Source organism: Paramisgurnus dabryanus, chromosome 23 (genome assembly GCF_030506205.2).
Source record: "Paramisgurnus dabryanus chromosome 23, PD_genome_1.1, whole genome shotgun sequence".
In the NCBI taxonomy this organism is placed as follows: Eukaryota; Metazoa; Chordata; class Actinopteri; order Cypriniformes; family Cobitidae; genus Paramisgurnus; species Paramisgurnus dabryanus.
The window spans coordinates 4,935,850-4,953,346 of record NC_133359.1 but is presented as its reverse complement, the minus strand read 5'-3'; the positions used below and the strand labels follow the sequence as shown (position 1 = coordinate 4,953,346).

General features: G+C 38.0%; 1 protein-coding gene across 1 annotated transcript in view; it reads left to right on the top strand.

Annotated features, from left to right (window-relative positions):
• mrpl23 (mitochondrial ribosomal protein L23) overlaps positions 1-17,091 on the top strand; it is a 30,438-nt gene extending 13,347 nt beyond the window's left edge. The window contains exon 5 of the mRNA XM_065292236.1: positions 16,504-17,091. Coding sequence (XP_065148308.1) covers positions 16,504-16,668 — 165 coding nt within the window. The 3' untranslated portion in view covers positions 16,669-17,091. The remainder of the gene's footprint in view (positions 1-16,503) is intronic.
• The last annotated feature ends 406 nt before the right edge of the window (positions 17,092-17,497 follow it).

Below are 17,497 nucleotides of genomic sequence, written 5' to 3'. Positions count from 1 at the left end.
GCAGCTCCATACTTGCCTAAACATTTCCGAGGAGAAGTACTTCCTTGTCGTTGAAACTTTCAAAAAGTCATGCTTATTTATGTGTGACTAACACGAGAGCTGAAAATGTCAGACTGTGGCAAAAAACACTGATATGAAACCAAATTTCCGGCCTCTTTCTTCTCCTCCACCAGGTCTGCAACGGGGAAAAAAACGTTGCCCGAGAAAAGCCCTCCTTTCTTTTCAGTGGTGGGTAAAAACAAGATTGTTCCTAATTGACACCACATGTGGGGGAGTGTTCTGCGGTTGGATACCCACAGCGGTTCCCCCGCCGGCCCGTCCTCCCCCAACGCACTACATCAGCTAATATTCCAGAGGCAACACGGAGGGGAACACTCTTTGCTATCTGACCCCCCCACGTACCCCCAGGTTTTACAAACTCCAGAGCCGTGTGGTAGTGCGGTTCCTTGGCGGCCAGTCTCTCATCAGACCTCCCCGCAGAGGGGAGGCACGCGGGAGGAGAGAAAGTTCAGCGGCCAGGAGGAGGGGGTTACGCATGAAGCCAGGGAGGTGAATGAGGGCACCATGGACTGGTGCCAAAGCAGGGAGGTCCAGACAAAGGTCAGGGCAATGTAAAATCTTAAGAGAACATCAAGGCTCGGCGTACCACCGCTCCAGTTAGACGCGATGCACCCCTTTGCAAGTCCATGACCTGTTTGTCGACCCGGTTCTGTTTGTTGATGTTGCGTCTGTTGTTTTCCCAACCGGTTTGTATAATGCACGCAACACATGTTATTGTGTAAACTCGGCCTGATCAGAATCACCGGATTGAAGACTCGACTGATCCGTACCTTTTCCGGATCAGACTTTTGACGTTGCGCTCAAGCGCACGCCTCATTTGAAACATTTGCCCCGTGAAGCTGTGAAGATGTGATCTCGGGATCACTCGAGTTTGGCCGTTTGTCTCCAACAACTGTTTATATTCGTCCCCCCTGCCTTTTTCCGTAAGGGTCTTGTTGCAAGCATCAGAGTTTGGCAAGACAAGGCAACTGTTGTTGCTCCTAATGGATGTTTGTTGTTGTTTGAGAGCTCGTTGCCGGGTCTCACAAAACGGTGCATGTAGTTTTTTGGGGCCGTGTTTCGGTCTGGATCAGCTGGTAGCCCGGCTACCTTTTAGATCGGATCGCAATGTTCCACCTGAACTCGTTGGCACACTCTGCTCAATTACCGCTAAACAAAACCCAGTGAAACTAAAGCATACTATTATTTTTCTATTCAAATGGGTTCCTTCCTGTTACCTTCCATCCAAATGCCCAGCACAAATTAACACCCTTGCATTTTATTTTTGCTGGAGTTTAAGTTTGTCAAAGTTCATATCTTGATCTTATCAACACTAGATGGCAACGTTTGGCTTTACTGGCGTTAAATGAATGCTGGATCTTACAGCACTGCTGTCATGGATTCACTGCAGTACACTGTAAGTAGTGAAAGGAAAAAGAATAGGACGCAGAATTTATTATTTCATGTTTAACGTGATTGGTTAGCTTGTCATTGTTTCTTTAGAGAATAAAGTAGATGTTTTTGCCAATGAGAAAGTTAGAAAAACATGAAATCCATTTACCAGAAGTGAGTAAGTATGTGTGTGCGTGTGTGGCCGAGTTGTTTTTATGCAGAATATTATTATTTGGCTGCAAGAGAAAGGACAATTCCTAATTACAGATGTGCAATGTTTTATACACCACATGGACTTTCATAAGGCCGAGTAGGGATGAGAGAAGCACATCATGAATAATGGAAAGCCTAGCAAGGTCTCTAGCATCCTGTTTGAAATAAACACACACACATATACTCCGCTCCCCAGTGTACGTCCACTACGAGACCGGCAGATGCAAGCAAATGAGATAAAGTCCCCCACCTACTTCATAAGCTGCATGCATTGTTTGCATTTCCTCCAAGTCACTCATTTAGCGCTACTTTACACTTAACGTCATAAAAACCCTTTGATTGCAACTGACCTTTTTCCACCCCATTACAGTTTTTATCGGTCTCTGACGTCCAGGCACCACCCGGCTTTATTTCGGTATCGCTTTCAAAATAAATTCCTCAGATACTGGCAATGCTTTTCCTGTTATGGTACCACCTCCTCAATTTGCTCCCTTGCTTCTTTCTCCGACCCCCCTTGTCTTTTGTGTGTTTCGGACACCGGAGATGGAGGGAGAGGTTCGGTCGCATGTCCTGGCTCCTGGAGGAATTTCGACGTGGTAGGGTTTATCTTTGAACGCTGTTGATGGGGTCCAATATCCTGAGGAACCAAAAAATAGCTGGGACAAGCATGAACAAGTCAACCGGTCATCACAGCAAATGTGGAGTGAATGGCTCACTGGCTTAAAAATGACACGGTGCTCACGTTGCCACCCATTCCTGTAGACTGACCACTAGGCTTAACCATAATGATTTAACGAGGCAGACTGATTGTGTGCCAGCCGCTCGTCAACCCCTGTTTCCCAGTTGCAGTGGTACAAAAACGTTGCCCTCAATGAAGAAATTTTTGTTTTGTTACATTTTTCCCTTCACACACTTTTCCCTGCCGTTAAGGAGTCATTCAAGCGGTTTTGGGAACAAAGACTTTGGACCCCCACACACGTTTGGCAGGGCCGCTGTTTCTTGGCATGGCAAACACAGTGCGTGAATCATGTTCTCTACCGCTGTGGCCAATCTGGTTTTGACAGCTGGTCCACTATACCCAATGCCCACAGGAAGTGTTTTCACACAAATGCTGGTCTTCTGCTGGGAGCCAGTCGAGGCGTCAGAGTGAAGCGGGCCGGACAGACAGGTTGGCCCCGGCCCAGATAGACCTCAGCTGGGCCTCAGATGGGCCAGATTCTGTCCTTTTTTTCTGCAATGCTTTACATTAGTGCCATTGGGTGCATGCTGTCCTTTAGAGGGGGCAACAAATTGTACACAATATTCCACCAGTGCTGATTTCAATCTTTGACGTGACCTTACTGAGTCAATATTATAGATATCAAGGTTATATTTTCACAGAATGTCCTTTACATGATGAAGGATGATTTTATGTAGAAAACAGACAATCACAAAAAACAACTTTCAGCTGGGGTTTTACAGACGTGGCCCCCACTTGAAAATTTTAGGGGCGCAACCAGAAAATTTAGGGGCACATATCGTAAATCAACATGCTAAACAAATGTTCACATTTCTACTAAGTAATACACTGTATTATGAAATAAATACTTTGATGATAGATGCAGAAAGTACAATGTGCTGTTTTAAATTTAGTGTCACATCACAAAAAAAAGGTCAAATTTACTGGTCGCACATGTGCGACTGGATGAAAAATTTAGTGGCACACTCTCAAATTTTGGTGGCAGTCTGGAGCCCTGCAGTGTCACATATGACGTATCACTGACTTCAGACAAATCCCAAAGGTTTCCATTGTCTGTGTTGTTTTCACTACAGTTTTGCGGTTATGCATACACTGCATTCCACATAAACGCAATAAACAAAGATAAACAAACCCATTTTGTTGGTCACTGTGGTCGCACCAACTTCTCAAGTTTGAGACGGAGTGAAGGTCACGGACTCCGGGAGCAACCAGTTCCTCCCTTGTGGTCAAGTCTCCGAGTTTGCTGTTTGTTTCTCCCAACGTGAGTCTTCGCGACCATTGAATTTTTGTCTAGCCCATCCTCGCCTCGCCTTACCACTGTTATTTGCGAGAGCCGCAAAGGCTACAAATCATCCGTTTATCAACAGCCCGTCCCCACTATCCCACCATCACTGTCTTGGCTCGATTCAAGCTCATTTTTTGTGTCAAGACCGAGAGATACGAGGTATTTAAGGGCATCCAGATATCTGTGGTTACTTAGTATGGGTTGTCAGCTGAGGTTGTGGATTTAGAGGAAGTTGCAGTGTGGCCCACCCAGTGAGACTGACAGAGGGAGCTGTTTACAAGCATCTCCCCACATTTCCTGCTCTCTCGTCTGGTAATGAACTCGTTAATAGACTTCCAACATTACGCAAACATACCCTTGTCAATAAACATCCCTGAACACGCAGACACGCACACGGGATGTGTCAGATTTATGAATTTTGCTTGCCTCAGTGCGAAATAAATCATAATTGTCGTGTTTTTCTCCTTTCCTTGGCTGAGAAGATACAGATAAACATGAAAAGAAAAATGAGCACCTCTGTTATGATTTTGGCATGCCCAAAGGTCTGGACCTCACTCCGCAGGCATTTTTGCACGACAGGGTTTTGCTTGTGAACTTATTACGTGTCGGTCGTATCTTATCATCTTCTCTTTTCTTAAGTGGGAAGATAAAGAAAACTCTGCATCTAAACTGTGGCTTCTGCCTAATAGTTTAGCCATCATTGTCAGAGAGCAAACAGTGGAGATAAGGCAGCGTCTGAAGAGAAGAGGGTGGTGCTTTCTGTACGGAAACCCCATCTACTGCTAATTCTTTCAGACTGGCCCGAGTCATGCCAGCTGTTCCTGTTTGACTGATCGTGGAAGTGATTGTGGGATGTGAGTCACTGGAGTTCACCAAGAGTGCTAGGGGTTCTAGATAGTGACCACAGGCATGAGGTGGGCTAAAATGTCTGAAGTTTTTATATGATGGAGCAGAAGTCTACACACTAAATTTTTTCTTTCGCTAAGATTTTAGTGTTAGGAGTTTTTAGGCTGTTTTGTTAGGTTGCTAATGTGTTTTGAGTAGTTGAAAGGGCAATGCTTAAAGATAAGAAAGACCAAAATATGAAAACTCATAATTTACTAGGGATGCACGGAAATGAAAATTCTTGGCCGAAACCGAAAAAGAGGAAACCAAGGCGGAAAACACAGAAATAAATTAATATGCCAGTTATTAGTACAGTACAATTGCATTTATGGCCATCACTGTGCATTAACCTTTCTAGGGGTGTGACGGATCACAAAACTCACGGTTCGGATCACATAACAGTTTTTGAAGCATGGGTCAAGCATAATATATTTTGAAGCATAATATACATTTATGTAATTTGAATTTTACCATTTGATAGTATTTTATATAATTAATATGTTTTTATTTATAAGTTTTTTTTCATTAAGAACCTTTATATGGTTCAGTACTGTTGTTTTATTACTTTTGTAATAAGTAATAAGAACTTATTACAAAATAATAAGTTTCCACACTGTTTTACTTTGAGTGTTATTTTTGTGTTTTATCTAGTATTCATTTTGAAAACTTCCAAATACATGCATTCATTGGGTTAATAGGTCGTGTATTTAAAATATGTGTCTTGTTTGTGACCCTGGACCACAAAAAGTGTCAATTTTCATCTGAATCATCTGAAATCTAAATAAGCTTTCCATTGATGTATGGTTTGTTAGGACAATATTTGGTCGAAATACAACTATTTGAATATCTGGAATCTTTTCTGGAATCAATCTGGAGATTGCAAAAAATCTAAATCTAAATGGGTCAGATTATTTTTCGGATCAGCAAAAAGGGGTGGAAAATCTAATTACAAATAAAGAAATTGCAAACATTTATAAAAAAAGAACAAATTTGTACATTTATAGAGGTCTGAAATTAGCATTAGGTACAAATTAAATAAATCTTTATTGTATAAATTAAATATATTATTATTTTAAGAGCTACATAAGTGATTTTCTCTTTGTTTTGGGTTGTTTGATTAACATTAAAAACACAGACTTAAGTAGGTTAATCTTTAAGACCAAATAAGCACAGACTGGTTTCTGACTGTAATCTATACATACACTTGAAGAGTTTCGTTGCAAAACGAGATAACTCAGAAATCTCGTTTTTTGGTTGTGCATTCCAATTAATATCAATTCAACTGCAGTTGGTTTGTTTTGATTTAAACCTTCATAACTTAAAAAATACAGCTAAGTAGCACCATAAAACAAAATAATAACATGAAAACATAATAACAAACATGTTTTGACAAAATTTTTTAATTTATCTTGTTTTGCAACGAAACTCTTCATTTGTTTATACAAATGTTTTTATTAGATTATAATTTAGTTTATACACTGTATGTGCCTTGTCAATAACAGTAAGATTTTATGTTCGCTTGTTTTTTAAAACGCGTCTCTCTCGTGTGCACTATTTAGGGCACTTTAACGTGTGGACACATAAAAACGTTACTTTGTTTTTCATTGCTTTATTCGCCAAATGTGTGTTAATGGACTACAGTATGAGACACGTTAGCGCGAATCTCTCTAAAGTTTACACATCAAGAGTTCTGATCTTTGAAGGGCATACTGTGATGATCACGTCTGGACCGGACACATTTAACCGCATGTGCCTCTGTGCGTACAGAAAGCTGCTCACTTTAGCGCCTTTTTGTGGTTATACGTCCACACCACAGATATGTTGCTTCAGACAAGCACGTGCAGGTCGCGGTTTCTGTTTGTGTCATCACAACATTTCGGCCGTATTGTTTCGGTGATAAAAGTCTTTGCACCGAATATTCGGCCACTGAAAATTTTCGGTGGCCGAATATTCGGTGCATCCCTGTCATTTACCTGTCCTCATGTCATTCCAGATGTGTATAACTTAGTCAGTAGAACAAAAATGAATTTATGAAGAAAAAAGAATACTATGGAAGTAAGTGGGGTCCACATTTGGTTACAAACATTTCCCAAAATATCAGAACAAATACATTTATACAGGTTTGTAACAACATGAGAGTGATTAAATGATGACAGAATTTTCAATTTTGGGTAAACCATACATTTAAAGCGAACTAGATGCTGTTGTCGGCTACGTTAACATATCCAATAAATCAAAATCTAATTTCAGTTCTTTTTTATCATCAATATAGTACAACTTTTGTTATTTTGATTGGATAATTATTAAATGTTAAAACAGAAGCAAATAAACCACACATTATAATATACATTTATGTAATTTGAATTTTACCATTTGATAGTATTTTATATAATTAATATGTTTTTATTTATAAGTTTTTTTTTCATTAAGAACCTTTATATGGTTCAGTACTGTTGTTTTATTACTTTTGTAATAAGTAATAAGAACTTATTACAAAATAATAAGTTTCCACACTGTTTTACTTTGAGTGTTATTTTTGTGTTTTATCTAGTATTCATTTTGAAAACTTCCAAATACATGCATTCATTGGGTTAATAGGTCGTGTATTTAAAATATGTGTCTTGTTTGTGACCCTGGACCACAAAAAGTGTCAATTTTCATCTGAATCATCTGAAATCTAAATAAGCTTTCCATTGATGTATGGTTTGTTAGGACAATATTTGGTCGAAATACAACTATTTGAATATCTGGAATCTTTTCTGGAATCAATCTGGAGATTGCAAGAAATCTAAATATTGAGAAAATCGTCTTTACAGTTGTCCAAATTAAGTCCTTAGCAACACATATTAAATACATTTTTAATATGAAGAGTTTAAAACTCAGTTTTTAATTATTTTTTTCAAAAATCTTGTTTTTTGATTTTTCATTCCAATTAATAGCAATCAAACTGCAGTTGGTTTGTTTTGATTTAAGCCTCAACTAAAAAATACATCTAAGTAGTACAATAAAACACAATAAAAACATAACATAATAATAAAGTTATCTTGTTTTGGAACCAAACTCTTCATATATTTACGGGAAGAAATTTTTAAAATATATCTTTATGGAACATGATCTTTACTTAATATCCTAATGATTTGTGGCATAAAAAATGACCCATACAATGTATTATTAAGTTACCGGAGAAAAGTTTTTAACATAATCATGCCTTGCATTTTTATAATTTGTACACATTGGAAATATGTACTTGTATAGTTATAGGACTATGGTGTTTTAAAGAAAAGCTAGCATGATTACAACATTATCAAATTATTAAAAAAAGATGTACACTTGCGCTGATCTTATCTCAAAATTAGCTCATATGTCCCTTCTTATTTTTATAGTCCATGATATTTGAGGTTCTTTGTCCTGTGGAAATGTGTAAAAAAATGCATTTTCTGTGTTTTGATGACTAATTGACCAGCACCCCAGTACAAACAATAGGTTTAAAGCGCGCTATTGACGTCATAGTCTTGTTTTGGAATCAACATGGCGGCAGGCTGAATAAGACGCATAAGTGGCTTTTGATTAAAGTGCTGCCAAATGCGTAAATGTAATGTCATTTAATATCATCTAAAGCAAACAATACGTTTATGAGGGTCAGTGTTTATATTTTGAACTATATTTTGAATTATATTGTGATCTTTAGCGATCACTCAATAAAATCATTTGGATTAAAGGGACACTCCACTTTTTTGAAAATATGCTCATTTTCCAGCTCTCCTAGAGTTAAACATTTGTTTTTTAACTTTTTGGAATCCATTCTGCCGATCTCTGGGTCTGGCGCTAGCACTTTTAGCATAGCTTAGCAAAATCCATTAAATCTGATTAGACCATTAGCATTGCGCTAAAAAATAATCAAAGAGTTTTCCTATTTAAAACTTGACTCTTCTGTAGTTACATCGTGTACTAAGACCGATTGAAAATTAAAAGTTGCAATTTTCTAAGCCTATATGGCTAGGAACTAAACTCTCATTCTGCCGTAATAATCAAGGACCTTGCTGCCGTAACATGGCTGTAGGAGGTGCAATGATATTACACAGTTCCCAAAAATAATTCCCTGCTATCGAAAGTTACTAAGGGGACTATTTTCGGCTGCTGTGTAATATCATTGAGCCTCATACAGCCTTGGTACAGCACCAAAGTCCTTGATTATTACACCAGAATGAGAGTATAGTTCCTAGCCATATCTTCCTAGAAAATCACAACTTTCTGTCAGTTTTAAATAGGAAAAATATTGAAACTCTTTGGATACTTTCTAGCACGATTCCTATGGTTTAATCAGATTTAGTGGAGTGTCCCTTTAATGATGGATCTACAGCTGCAAAAAAAAATAAGGGATAGCACACAGCTGGTGGAAACCATTGACTTCCATAGTAGGAAAAAAATACTATGAAAGTATTGTAATAAATGATGATTAAGATATTTTGATAAAATATGGTAGGCACAGAGTTGACGTTTTTTCCTACTGTTGAAGTCAGTGGTTTCCACCAGCTGTGTGCTTATCATTATTTATCAAAATATCTTCATTTGTGATTTTTAGAAAAAACAGAAATTCATACAGGTTTAAAATAACATGAAGGTTAGTAAATTATGACGTTTTCCCGTTAAGGAGGACATCGTTTAGTGTTTCTGTAACACGATTTGTGGTGCATTGCATTAGCAGTGCAAAAGTTCATGGGTTCAATTCACATGTACTGATAAAAAGGATACCTTGTAATGCACCGTGGGTCACTTTAGGTAAAAGCATTTGCCAAGTGCATAAATGTTTACCGTCTTAAGAGGCGCCATCACCTTATAGGCTATATGATATATAATCCCCCTATCTGTGTGTGTTGGCACAAAAAAAGATGGATTTTACAGTATGGTTCTGCATTCCAGTCCAGGCCAACAGGACACATTTTTCCCAATAACCTTCAAAGGTTGATAATGTAGTTTTCGAAACACCATTTTTTAACACTTTTCAAATTTAATGAAAGACTTCTCTTGCTTATAGTGTCTCTGAAAGAGTCTACTCCTGACGCCAAACCACGAAATATACAGTTAATGGTGCAAGTTCAGAGCTTAAGTTATGGGGGGTCGGGTGTCTATAGCAGGGACAGACCTTGGGTTAGACCCAACAACAACATTTTGTTTCATGCTTTAGTCTTCTCTATGTATTATTTTTCCCTTTTACACAGTGGGAAAAAATCTTGAAGTCGAATGGGACACGCAACTGGTTAATAGGTGCCCCAGGTGAAGTAAACTTAGTAAATGTACTATTTTCACACACTTATTTTTTACTTAATATATAACAAATTAGTCTCTAGTACTTATTAAGTTTACTTTTAGAACATCTAAGTGTATTCAACTGTGCTATTTTGAGACAACATTAATTTTAATACACTGTAAATCAGTCTTAATATTACTGGCATTTAGTGTAATATTTTCAAGTGCACTGAAGTACCGACATAGAGTTATATTTTTAATTTGTATATTTGTAATGTTTAACATTTACAATTTTATTGAGCACAAAAATAACAAATGTACTACAAATGTATTTGCTGGTATTTAAGTATCTTGTTAGTACATTCAAGTGTACTTTATTTTTACCTGTGGTGTTCAAATACATTTTACTTTATAAAAATATAAATTTCCACATTTCCATAACATTCCAAAAAGCCGACCACCAGATGAATATGCCTACATTTGTATACATTTGTGTATATATATGCGGAGTATACGTTTGAAATTGTAATATTAATGCTGTTCTCCGTTATAGCAATTTGCAAAATTAACGCAAAAGATGGCAAGAGTTTGTACACTTAATTTACAAACGTGTGCGGGCTATTGATAGCCACCAACAATAAGGGCCAGATTTACTACACGGGGCAAATTAGCATGAGCGCAATTCCAAAAATGCACCAATGGGAGTGGCAATTTGCAAAATTAACGCAAACGACGGCAGGAGTTTGTACACTTAAAGGAACAGTATGTAGGATTGTGGCCAAAACTGGTATTGCAATAACAAAACTTGTGGCTAAAACTGGTACTGCAATCACCCAACTAGTGGCCAATACACAAAATGAAAACATAAACATCAGTTGAGGGCTGCAACTCCACTTTTTAAATGACAATATCCTGGCCGGACCAATGTTGTCAGTGATATAAGTATTTGAAATGAAAATGATTTGTAAATGTCTAGTGACATATCAGCGCCATTTTATGATTAATTGATATACATTTCTTACATACTGTTCCTTTAATTTACAAACGTGTGCGGGCTATTGATAGCCACCAACATTAAGGGACGGATTTAATACACATTCATTTCAACAAGATGCGCCAGGCGAGGGCGGTTTACTGTTGTGTCGACCAGCCGCCTTCAAAATAAATAATACTTTAACTTATGCCCTGCGCTCTGTGACGATTAACTCCGCGGCCAATATAAACAGGGCATCCAAACAAGCGCAAAAAGCAAAATGGACGAAAAGCTTGTACTCTGTGTGTCGGAATTCACGGATCTGTATAATACAAGTTTACGCTCCTATAGAGATGTCGGAAGAAAAGCTGCGTCAACGCATATCAATTCAAGTTGGCATGTCAGGTGTGTTTTAAGTCAGGTCGCTTTTTGTAGGTACAGTAGGCAGCTTAAGTTACATGAAATAGAGACGGACAACAGCAGCGTCTGTATTCCTCTTCCATTAGTTAACTCAAATAAAAATACTGTAGCAATTTATAGTAATCCCGCTGAAAGTTTTGAAAACTCCACCTATTTCGGTGCGAACGCCGCATAAGAGCAGCGCAAATTAGCAGAGCTGATGAGTTGCGTGTGATTTACTAATGCGTAATGCACTTGAGTTCAGCAACGAGGACATCACCGCTAACAAAGATATAGGACACTGAAAAGTGAAGGTTTACAAGAAGTTTTGAAATAACTGGTATTGTGTGACGACTTCTAACGACTCTCTTATTTCCTCCAGCAAATAAAAAATTTCGTTAAATTGTGTTGCGTGAATATTTAAATAATATCCTCCCATAAATTTTGCGTCTAAAAAAGAAAAATCCTAGAAATGCATTTGCAATAAGGTCAGTCGCAAAAATAATTAGACCTTAACTTTTCAGCGCTAATTAACCACTGCGCGTCTTTAGTTAATCCCAACAGTCGTTTTTTAACGACAAAATGATGGTTTGCGCTGACGCAAGTTGTTGGTAAATCAGGCCCTGCGGGTATTGTTTAAAGCGCATGAATGTGTTGTCGATTCGAATCTGGCGTACTATCGAGTGGCGTAGTTCTTTTGGACTTGTTTTGGTCAATCAGCCGCCTCTTTGTCAGTGCTCGCATGCTTTCAATGTTTATGCAGAGCGTCCAAACTTTTGAACTTCACTCTTGGATTGTCATGCAAACGGGTCCCCCTGACGATTTTCAACCTCTGTGTTTTTCTTCGCGGAGAGTTTACTACAGGTGAAGGAACAGGGATTTTTGGCATCATTTTTAGTACTTTGTTACTATGGTCCTGTTTTTTAATAGGTTTGGTTCTCGTACTTTCACTTGGCCGGTTTCTGTGTTTATAGTGTGGGCTTTCGCATTCCTAGATGGAGCACAACTGCCGAGCCTAGGAGGCCAAGCTGTTGATTTTTAAGTCATTCACTTGTTTTTTTTCCTTCTTCCTTTCTTCTTCTGTCATTTTGAAAGTTAGCAAATTCATAGACCAAAATAATAGTTCATCCTGCATGATGTGCTAGAAGCATTTGTTTGAGAAAGGTGATACTTTTCAAAAAAATTTAACCTTAGTATAATTATTTTAATTCAAGAACCCAACATGCCAAAAACTTTTCATAAACTTTTTATAAATTTTTAACTCATTAATTATTATTATATTAACTCATAAACCCAACATGCCCCCCTCGTAGGGCTGGACAATATATCGAATATTAGAGATGATCGAGATAATAATTGCATTAGTTGCGCAAAAGGTTGTTAGTTCGATCTCAGGGAACACACATACTGATAATAAGATTTAGACACTGTAAGGCGCTTTTGATAAAAGCGTCAACCAAATGCATAAATCTAGTTCAATATCGAATCTTGCCGAATAGTACGAGTAATTTGCTAAAGATGGTACCACCCTTTTTTATTTCTCACAAATAGCGCAAAACATAATTCCTTATCAGATTGTTGACAACAAGCGACCAAGGTGTGAAAACGATTAAATTAATCCCCATAAAGACTGCACAAAAAACTAAACAAAATATGTCCATACAAAATAGCATCAATATGTGATATTGAATTTTATCGCACAGCCACACGAGCCAGTACTCTACCTGCTGTCATGTACTAGACCTGCAATAAAATACAAGTTTAAAATTTAAGTTTTCTGGCAGGACAAGGCCTGAGATCTGGTGATCTATGTATTCTAGAGTGTTTTGGGACATCGGAAGGCACTCCGAGATCCTTAAAAGGTCACAATGTTCTGCTCACTGAAGAGAAATCTATAACGATTTTATTTTCTATTTTTGTTACATTTTAGATAACAACACAGTCTCACACCCATGGCGTCAATATTTGACGACACTTGACCATGCGTCAATATGTTGACGCGGAGGGTATACCTTTCGCGTCACTTTTTGACGAACTGGGGACTTCAATACTATTAGGTACGCGAAATTAAACAGTTGTCAACTGACATTGGGGTTAGGGATAGGTTTGGGTAGGGATGTCATTATGTAAATCTAACCCTAAACCGACGCGAAAATGGTAGAAAATGGTAAGAAAATAGGAAAGAGAATTTCGCGTACCTGATAGTATTGAAGTCCCCAGTTCGTCAAAAAGTGACGCGAAAGGTATACTCTCCGCGTCAACATATTGACGCATGGTCAAGTGTCGTCAAATATTGACGCCATGGGGTGAGACTGGGTTGTAGATAATAGTCAGATCGTCTTCTTAACCCACAGCAATTTGGACAATGGAGTCCAAGCAGCCAAATGTTAAAGGGATAGTTGACCCAAAAATGAAAATTCGGTCATCATTTACACACCCTCATGTCGTTACAAATCCGTATATATTAATTTTTTCTGCTGAACACAAATGCAGATATTTTTGTTTGTAATCTAATTGGTTTTTGGGAACCATTGACTTCCATAGTATTTTCTTTTCTTACAATGTTGCTTCCTGCTTGATTTCAAATATCTTCCTTTGTGTTCAGCAGAACAAAGACATTTATAGTGGTTTTTAGGTGAAATATCCTTTAAACTTATGTTTATATATATTTTTTATGTGTGCCAAACACTTAGCTGGGGTTTAATTTTCTGAACATAAATACTGCTAAAATATTTAGCTCGTAATGCACTGTAAGTCACTTTGGATAAAAGCGTCTGCCAAATGCATAAATATAAATTTATATAATTTGCTTTGTTACACGACTCATTGTAATGCTTGATTTTGATTGGCCGGTCGCAACTTTTACACGTTTGTTATTTCCAGATAAATCCACTTAAAACTTATAACATGGTAACCCTGATGCTGTAACCCAATGAAATATAAAACTGTCTTTTAATAACATACATGACATTATATTTACAAATGATTAACTCTTTCCCCGCCAGCGGTTTTTTTTTTTTTTTTAAAGATTGCCAGCCAGCGGCATCATTTTTCATGATTTTCACAAAAGTTTAATGCCTTCCAGAAAATGTTCTTCTTAAAATATATAAACATACCAAATATATCAAATAAAAGAACAGACCATTTTTATGAAGGACTCTTGGTAGAGATCAGATACGAAGCGATCCTCAAAACGTACACGGACATACAGCTGTTTGCCCTTGGGCGATACTTCCAGGTTTTATAAGCCACCTGGTGGATATTTGCGGTAATTGCGGAAAGCCGGAAATACTTGTCATTGGCAGGTAAGCGTTTTCTCTTAATTGACAAGTTAACTAGTCAAAGTCGGGGAAAGAGTTGACCAAATAGTGTTTGTGACATTTAAACGTCTCGTTTTATCTTAAAACCAAAAGTAAACAGGTTTTACCCGCGGAAGGTCTGCATTCATTAAAAATTAGTAAATAAAATATTTCAAATCAATATTTAAAGGGGACATTTCACAAGACTTTTTTAAGATGTAAAATAAATCTTTGGTGTCTCCAGAGTACGTATGTGAAGTTTTAGCTCAAAATACCCCATACATAATTTATTATAGCATGTTTAAATTGCCACTTGTAGGTGTGAGCAAAAATGTGCCTTTTTTGGTGTGTCCTTTAAAATGCAAATGAGCTGATCTCTGCACTAAATGGCAGTGTTGTGGTTGGATAGTGCAGATTAAGGGGCGGAATTATCCCCTTCTGACATCACAAGGGGAGCCAAATTTCAATGACCTTTTTTTTTCACATGCGTGCAGAGAATGGTTTACCAAAACTAAGTTACTGAGTTGATCTTTTTCACATTTTCTAGGTTGATTAAAGCACTGAGGACCCAATTATAGCACTTAAACATGGAAAAAGTCAGATTTTCATGATATGTCCCCTTTAATATTCCTTACCTTACTTATGAGGTAAATAGCCGTGTAATTAGCGGGATAATGTACAGGTAGCCGGTTGTTATTGCGACAAAAGACCCCTCAGGATAATTCGACTGATCACACTGTCCGGGCTTATTTCTGCAACCTGCTGCCTATACATGATCCCTTAATTAAAGGAATAGTTCATTTTCGTAAAAGAAAAATCCAGATAATTTACTCACCACCATGTCATCCAAAATGTTGATGTCTTTCTTTGTTCAGTCGAGAAGAAATTATGTTTTTTGAGGAAAACATTGCAAGATTTTTCTTATTTTAATGGACTTTAATGGACACCAACACTTAACACTTAACTCAACACGTAACAGTTTTTTTCAAACAGAGTTTCAAAGAACTATAAACGATCCCAAACGAGGCATAAGGGTCTTATCTAGCGATACGATTTTCATTTTTTGACAAGAAAAATAACAAATATACACTTTTAAACCACAATTTCTCGTCTAGATCCGGTCCAGCGCGACCTAACGTAAATACGTAGTCACGTAGGGAGGTCACGTATTACATATATAAAACGCACATTTGCGGACCATTGTAAACAATAAACTGACACGAAGACATTAATTAATATCAGTTGACATAGAACAACGTAGGAACGGTCCTTGTTCTCAACACTTGTAAACACTGGGGCGGAGTTTCGCGTTTGTCCTCTGTGACCTCTTGACGTCATGACGTATTGCGTGGGGTCACGCTGACGCATCACAACCGGATCTAGACGAAAAGTTGTGGTTTAAAAGAGCATATTTTTTAATTTTTCTTGTCAAAAATGACAATCGTTTCGCTAGATAAGACCCTTATGCCTCGTTTGGGATCGTTTATAGTCCTTTGAAACTCCGTTGAAAAAAACTGTTAAGTGTTGAATTAAGTATTAAATGTTGGGCTCTATTAAAGTCCATTAAAATGAGAAAAATCCTGCAATGTTTTCCTCAAAAAACATAATTTCTTCTCGACTGAACAAAGAAAGACATCAACATTTTGGATGACATGGTGGTGGTGAGTAAATTATCTGGATTTTTCTTTTAAGAAAATGGAATATTCCTTTAACAACCAATGAACATTACTTTTACTTTCATTATCCCGTACATAAGTTCAACACCAATTGCTTGTAATTTTAAAACCTTTCAACGTTTGGATTGTATTTTATTCATCAAATACGTCGCCTGTAGTTTTATTACTTCATAAGACGTTTGCACTTTCAGCGAGGGCAAAATCATTGATTGATGAAGTGTAAGGAGCCTTGGATAAAATTGCATGCAGTCTAGCTACATTGCTGCGACGGGTATAAACCGTCAACATTATAGTGTGTTTTAAAAGCCCTGCGATAAGCAGATAAGACTTAAATGCATTTGTGTTTTTTCCTACAGGCTCAGCAGCAAACTTTCCAGTTCCCAGATATCTTTCCCGAGAAGGAGAAGCAACACGAGGAGGGCTCTGCGGAGGAGATGCAGGAGAAGTTCATGGAGGACGAGCGTCAGAGGCAGAAACCAGATCCCAGAAGAGGTGGAGTTAATGAGTGGTTTGGCCTCTAGACAGACAAGCGTTGAATGAAGAATGACTTCAGAGAGACAGCGACTGAATGAAGTATGTGGTGTATGGTAGATTATGTATTTACGCAGGAAGAGCCGTTTACAGTGATCTGACTGGCGTCCACAGAGGGCCGTCTGCAGCGATCTGATCTGACTCGATGGAAAGTGAGACACGAGAAGACTTGAAAATCCATCGCTCCCCTAAAACTATGCTAACGGCCATGTCATGATATTTTTTTAGCGTATGTTCCTCTCCCTTGTGAACCATTCGAAATTTGGCATCGCAGGGTGTTTAAAGTTCATCCAAAATGTATTCTCTTTACAGCGATCTGATAAAGTGGCTCAGTTCTCCTTGAAAATTCATACCGCGTTCCTGATGGTCTTTTAAACTGTGTACTTCAATTACAATAAAAGAGTACGACATGACTTGTTTTTCTGTATTTATTTGGCTTTGGCAGATGTGATGGATAACCTCTTGCCAGTGCTCATACCAAAGACGCTTACCTCACAACCTGGCGTTTGCCAGCGATCATGTCAGTTTTGATACCATTTGCCCATCGGTTTGTGCTTGGACCCCCTGTATTGCAATAAAACTGCTTGTAAGTGAGCGGCTGGACAACAAAGAAAGGATTTTTGTCCAATATCCTCATTGCTTGAATGAATGAGGAGAACCCACGTTATGTTCGGGAAATCTTGCAGCGGTTGCCAAGGTTGGCCCCATCCATCCCCGCATCCCTCCCCGCAACAACCCAATCAACCCAATCCCCTTCTCTTGCCCAAACCTTATAAAAACTTTGTAACACAATGCTTAACACACACAGCTGGCACCGAT